This window comes from Gavia stellata, chromosome 3 (genome assembly GCF_030936135.1).
Source record: "Gavia stellata isolate bGavSte3 chromosome 3, bGavSte3.hap2, whole genome shotgun sequence".
NCBI lineage: Eukaryota > Metazoa > Chordata > Aves > Gaviiformes > Gaviidae > Gavia > Gavia stellata.
In genome coordinates, this window is record NC_082596.1 from 12,836,638 (window position 1) to 12,843,291 (window position 6,654).

The 6,654-nt window shown below is 44.9% G+C and overlaps 1 protein-coding gene across 12 annotated transcripts in view; it reads left to right on the forward strand.

The window, feature by feature from the left end:
- Nucleotides 1-2,158, forward strand: part of MTSS1 (MTSS I-BAR domain containing 1) — a 126,869-nt gene extending 124,711 nt beyond the window's left edge. For all 12 annotated transcript variants that reach the window (XM_059836180.1, XM_059836176.1, XM_059836184.1 and 9 more), the window contains one exon: nucleotides 322-2,158. In XM_059836180.1, the coding sequence (XP_059692163.1) occupies nucleotides 322-1,019 (698 nt within the window). In that variant the 3' untranslated portion in view covers nucleotides 1,020-2,158. The remainder of the gene's footprint in view (nucleotides 1-321) is intronic.
- The last annotated feature ends 4,496 nt before the right edge of the window (nucleotides 2,159-6,654 follow it).

Here is a 6,654-nt window from a genome sequence, read left to right on the forward strand (position 1 = left end):
GAGTCTTCGTTATTTAATTAGCTCTTTTCAGAGAAGGTACTGAGTGTGTACGGTTCTTATTCTCTTCCACAAGAGATGTGGGCACCCTGCAGCTTAAGGGTCAGTTTGCTGTAGTGCCTCTGCCTTCAGCCACACGGTCTGAGAATCTTGGTCACAATACCTCAGGCATCCTTCCTCCTCAAGGTAAAACCTCTCTTAATTGCTATTGACCTCCAGGCTTTTTTGGTTATCCATACTTTTTTGGTTATATGTACTTTAGACTTACTGACTTGACTCAGCTGTCTTCTCCAGCTTGTTCCTAACTCTGTCTTTTGGCATCAGTTTCAGATTATGATTATTTCTCTGTGAGTGGTGACCAGGAGGCAGAACAACAAGAGTTTGACAAATCTTCCACCATCCCAAGAAACAGCGACATTAGCCAGTCTTATCGCAGAATGTTTCAAACCAAGCGTCCTGCTTCCACCGCAGGTCTGCCAACCACGCTTGGACCGGTCATAGTCACCCCCGGCGTCGCCACCATCAGACGGACCCCTTCCACCAAGCCTTCAGTCAGACGCGGTACCATAGGGGGAGGTCCGATTCCGATCAAGACGCCGGTGATTCCTGTCAAAACACCAACTGTCCCCGATATCCCAGGGGGGCTGCCCGGCACCCTCGCTGGGACAGAAGAATGTCCTGAGCAAAGTCCCGAGTCTCCGGCAGCAGGAGATGGTGGGCAAGGCGTCACCAGCATGCCCTCATCCTCATGGAGCGGACAAGCATCTGTCAACCCTCCGCCGTCAAGCCAGAAACTGAGTGCTGCCGACGAGCAGAGGCAAGTGGTTCCTGAGAGCGAGGGGGAGGAAAGCGACCGGGATGGTGTCAGCACCCTCGCGCCAGCGGGCCATCCAGAGCTCGATCCCGGAGAGCTGAGTCCTGGGGATGTCCCACAAGGTGAAGATATGCTGAACGCCATTCGGCGTGGCGTCAAACTGAAGAAGACGACCACGAACGATCGCTCAGCACCTCGTATTTCCTAGGAGTGGAAAAGCTGCCAGAGTACTAGCCACCGAGAAGGAACTGTGAGGAAACTAATTTGTCTCTATTCATTCCAATCTGTAATCAATGAATTTTTTAAGATACTCGGTAACAGACAGTCTGAAAGTACTCTAAAAGAGAAAACAAGGTGAAAGAGTGTAGTAAGACATAATCTTCACTGGTGTTTTAATTTGTAAATATCAATGATTTTGTTTCTGCATTTTTTTGATCTAAGTTACGCTTTTAATTTTTTCTGAAGGTGCCAAATCCCATTTACCTTTTTTATAACTCTCTTTGTAAAGTTTTAAATCATAGGAGAAAAAAAACGTTGAGTAGTTAACTTCAGCAAAGGGATTTAATGAAAATTTGGCTTTTTTGCAAGCTTTTGTAGAGCGCCTTGTAATAGTGAGGTTAAAAAACAAAACAAAACAATGGGACTTACTTTAAAGTTTAAGTCAAGCTGTAAGGAACAGATCCTCATTTAAGTATTAAAAAAAACAAGTTTGAAAGGCAGGAATAAAAATTGACAATAAAAGCAATATATAATGCAAGGAAGAAACCTGCAGTTGGTAGAGTATTTGGGGGGTAGTGGGGGGAGGGAGATGCCATCAAAATAGCAGATGCTGTTGCACAAAAGTAGCCTAGTAGGATTAATTACTAGTAGCTTCGTGGTAAATGCATCAGAATAAGCCATACTGGATTGCAGTGTTTTGTTTCTGTAGGGTGTTTTAAAGACTGGGTTTTTTCCACATTTCTTTTTTGACTGCACAGCAACAACTCTCAGTCACATGCATGCAGCCTTAACTGTGTAGGCTTCGTTCTTCCACCTTCACTTTTTGTTCCACTCATCCTTTCACTGAATACGAACAAGGACAACAGGCTTAAGGCAGTTACAAATGTGAAAACATTTTTAAAATGCAAGCAGGGAGTTCTTAGATATTATCAAAATGCCTTTTTCTGACTGTGCCCAGCAGGCTGGGCACCTTGGAAAGCCCAAATATTTTGAGAAAACACTTAACAATTTGACAGGTGTAACCAGCTTGTGGTCTAATAAACTGCGAATGTTTCTTTCCAATACAGGGGCTTGTTTTTCTTAACTTCTTTTAAATGGCAGTTGATTGGCTTTTCTTAAGTACTGAAAAGAAAGGGGTGAAGGGTGGGGGGTGGGGAGAGATACTGTTTTTTTGATAATGTCGGGAGTCTGACCACTATATTCTCTTTTTTTGTACTTTAAGTCATGTTTTTTGGAACGCTGTTGATAGAATTATTAAGAGTTGGATTTTTTCCTTAAAGTAAAAGTAAGTTATTGCTGCAATACCCATCTCCTAAAGCTGATAGAAATATGCAGACCCCAGGGCACGACACGTGTTCTGATCAGACAGTCCAGAAGGATGCCGTCTGCCTGCCCACAGCAGACCCACGTGTGGATGGACACCAGATTCGTGCATCCGGGATAGTTGCAAAATTGCACCAAATAATACGTATAAGGGGCTACTTTCCACCACACGCTCTGCAGATTTCTGTTAGCTCTAGACTTGCCTACATAACCTCTTATGCTTTAATACATAACTGCATTGGATGTGAAACTTCTAGTAACTGTGTAGTCACTGTGTTCTATATAACATTTTACACTGCTGTGGTTGCTAACCTTTTTTTTTTGTTATGGCTTAAAAGCAAAAAGAAAAAAAAAAAGGCATGATTCTTAGAAAATATTAAACCTTCCTTTCTTTGAAAAACAAGCTCCTTATTACAGAATATAATAAACAGTAGTGCCTGTGGTGTAGCCCACCAATCTTGATACAGTAGCTGATGCATTGTGCAAATGAGGCTTTGAGATGGTTTTTGCATAAACAAAAACTGCTAGGAGATAATCTCAATAGTTAAAAGTGTTATTTAAACCTTTGAAATAAATGGATGTAACTGTACCCGAGTACAGCTTTTCACTTGTTTAGTTCTTAAACGTTAGTATAATCAGTAAAATTTAATATAAAATGTTGCCAAATTCAATGTAGAAAGAATGTGACAAAACACTTTGGATAGTTCTATTGTTTGTGTTTTTGCATATTGTAAAAGCAGTGTCACAGCTAAAAAATAAAATGTTTCTAATGGTAAATTATTGTGGTTTAGTTGCTAGTTTGTACTGAGAGTTGACCTCTCCCTGTGCAGTTTTTTGTTCTAAACTGGTATAAATAATTGCTGTAAGTGTGTCTCCCTTCTACATTGTAATGATTGCTTAAGCCTACATTATAAATAAAGAACTGCTGGAAAACTTCTGTATTTCAGTTCTTAAAGACTTTCTGCTTCCAGAGCTTTGGATATCAACGGTGTCCTTCAGCAGGCTTCTGAAGGTCACGCAGGTTCCATCTGTGTGTAACAGAAGCAAGGGAGGATTAAAAAGTAAATAAAATCGCATATAGCTATGTTTTACTGACATGCACTGGAAGGGTAGTAGCAGAGCAAAGGTGCAGTGCTAACGATGGAAATTCCCATTAAATAATAACTGATGACGTTTCTCTGTCCCTCTCTGTCGTTGCCTGGCCAGGAAGCACAGATGACTCGACACATTTGTGCATCTGCTTCAGTGCTGGACCGCAGTTCCTTTTGCCAGAGGAGGAAAGTTGCTGCTGTCAACACTGCCCATGCTTACAGCCAGAATTTATCAAGCGCAACACCAGTGCCGTTTCCCTCACACCCCTGAGTGACTGAAGACTTTCTTTTGTTCAGCTTTCTCAGGAGCAAAGGTAGAGAGGGAGGACATTGCTCCCACCTGCAGCGACCACGCAGTGGCCTAATTTATTTCCTTGCCACCCCAATATTAATTTTTGTCCAGAGGTTTCCATTTGTCATGAAGATGTTAAAGGAAAACTCAAGGTGGTTTAGCTGGAAATACGTCTTGTCTCCGAAAGAATTATAGTTTCATTCCCCCCATCTCTCTGTGGCTACCTCATGCATTGCTTGGCCACGCGCTCACATTTTATCTCTGCTGCTTCTACAGTGAATCCGATTCACTTGCAGCTGCACGTGCAAAATGTTTCTTTTGTTGTGGGATGGAGTGGGTTTTTTGTTGTTGTTAATGCTGGGATGTGGGGTATCTATCTTGGATGGGATGGGAACATCAGTCAGACCTGCTCAGGTGTTTGTAAAAGTCAGGAGGAACTTTTTGCTCTGTTTTCTAGCTAAAAAAAAAAAAAGAAGTGGCTGGTTGGCTGACTGGGAGGAACGGTGCAAAATACTGCACATGATTAAAAAAGGAGTGTTTTGGTGTTTCTATAATTTCTGAATGTAGTTACCAGACAAGCAAAGCACAGGAATAGGGTGTTGGGGGAAGGCGGGATGCAGGAAGAGGGGACAGTTTTTGTAAGCTTGTATTCGTCCGAACAGAAGTTAAAACCCACTTGGCGTGTACCCACTGCCTGCTCCGACTGGCTCTACCCCATGGTGGTGTGGACCACTCTGGCACCAACACTCGCCCAGCTCTGGCTCCAATCCGAGGGCTGCTTGTGCCAGGCTGGGGCAGACGGCAAAGCGGGCTTAAGGGCAGGGCAGGTCAGCTCGGTTTGCCCTGTGATGTTGTGAATTTTGCCCACGTTTTTGGCCTTTCATATTCCAGCTAATGTAAGTAGCTGCTAAAGCAAATCAGGGTTTGTAATTTAGGGAAGTGCAATGCTGGTAGAGCAGACCCTGCATTAGAAACCTGTAACAAGTTAGAAGAAGGGGCACAGGTTGGAACTCTTACTGTGAACAAGTGCCTTCAGTACGGAAAAACAGCGCTGGTGCTCTACAGCAACGTTATCTATGGTAGTAAGGCAGCAGGGCAACGTAAGGAAGGTTTCTGTCTTATAAGATTTGACACCTAAGTGAAAAATGCAGCCAAAAGCCTAACAAGGCAGGGAGGGAGGGCAAGAAGCCTTTACCCCTAAGGTTAGAAATATACCCTCATTCCAGGAGCAACCAAAGCCCATGGCTGTTGCTGTCAGTACTTTGAAACTCCAGCTGAAGCACAAGCCTGTACCACCTTGCCTGTATTTACAGAATCACAGAATCGCTATGGTTGGAAAAGACCTGTAAGATCATCAAGTCCAACCAACACCACTATGCCCATTAAACCATATCCCACAATGCCTCCTCCACACGTTCCTTGAACATCTCCAGTGATGGTGACTCCACCACCTCCCTGGGCAGCTTATTCCAGTGTCTCATCACTCTCTCAGTAAAGAAATTTTTCCTAATATCCAGCCTAAACCTCCCCGGCGCAACTTGAGGCCATTTCCTCTTGTCTTGTTGCTAGTCACTTGGGAGAAGAGACCAGCACCCACCTCTCTGCAACCCCCTTTCAGGTAGTTGTAGAGAGCGATAAGGTCTCCCCTCAGCCTCCTCTTCTCCAGACTGAACAATCCCAGTTCCCTCAGCCACTCCTCATAAGACTTGTGCTCCAGACCCCTCACCAGCTTCGTCGCCCTTCTCTGGACACGCTCCAGCACCTCAATGTCCTTCTTGTAGTGAGGGGCCCAAAACTGAACACAGGATTCGAGGTGCAGCCTCACCAGCGCTGAGTACAGGGGCACAATCACCTCCCTGCTCCTGCTGGCCACACTATTTCTGATACAGGCCAGGATGCCGTTGGCCTTCTTGGCCACCTGGGCACACTGCTGGCTCATATTCAGCCGGCTGTCGATCAACACCCCTAGGTCCTTTCCTGCCAGGCAACTTTCCAGCCACTCATCCCTAAGCCTGTAGTGTTGCATGGGGTTGTTGTGACCCAAGTGCAGGACCCGGCACTTGGCCTTGTTGAACCTCATACAATTCGCCTGGGCCCATCCATCCAGCCTGTCCAGATCCCTCTGCAGAGCCTTCCTACCCTCAAGCAGATCAACACTCCTGCCCAACTTTTGGTGTTGTTTGCAAACTTGCTGAGGGAGCACTCGATCCCCTCATCCAGATCAACGATAAATACATTAAACAAGACCAGCCCCAAAACTGAGCCCTGGGGGACTCCGCTTGTGACCGGCCGCCAACTGGATTTCACTCCATTCACGACAACTCTCTGGGCTCAGCCATCCAGCCAGTTTTTTACGTGGCAAAGAACGCACCTGTCTGAGCCACGAGTTGCCAGCTTCTCCAGGAGAATACTGTGGGAGATGGTACTGAAGGCTTTACTGAAGTCCAGGTAGACAACATCAACAGCCTTTAAGTACCAGATTCCAAGTTATCAGGCTGATACAAATTGTTTATTACTTTTCACCCACTCCCCCCAGGCCGCCCTCCCTCTCCATGGTGGCAGACAGGCTCTGCCCACACAGTGTTACTCTCAGTTTAGTTGCCTATCATTCAATCCAGTCCCCCAGTCAATATGCTTCTCCTGCCCCTTCAAGCTCACATTCTTTCTCTGGGAACATGGGTTTTATGTATAGGGCCAATTCTTTCAGTCTCACAGTTGCATTTTCTAACTCTTACTGTGAAAGCTGCAATGCATGTTCACTTTCATAAAACTTGCTCTAGAGTTAGTATCCCATTAAGACTTCTTCACAGGCTGGTCAGCATTCTCTGATTTTTTAGATATATAGTATAGGTGTTAACACTCATCTATTCTACACTGCACAAACTGGAAGTGTGTGCATGCTATAGAAGAACAGTATG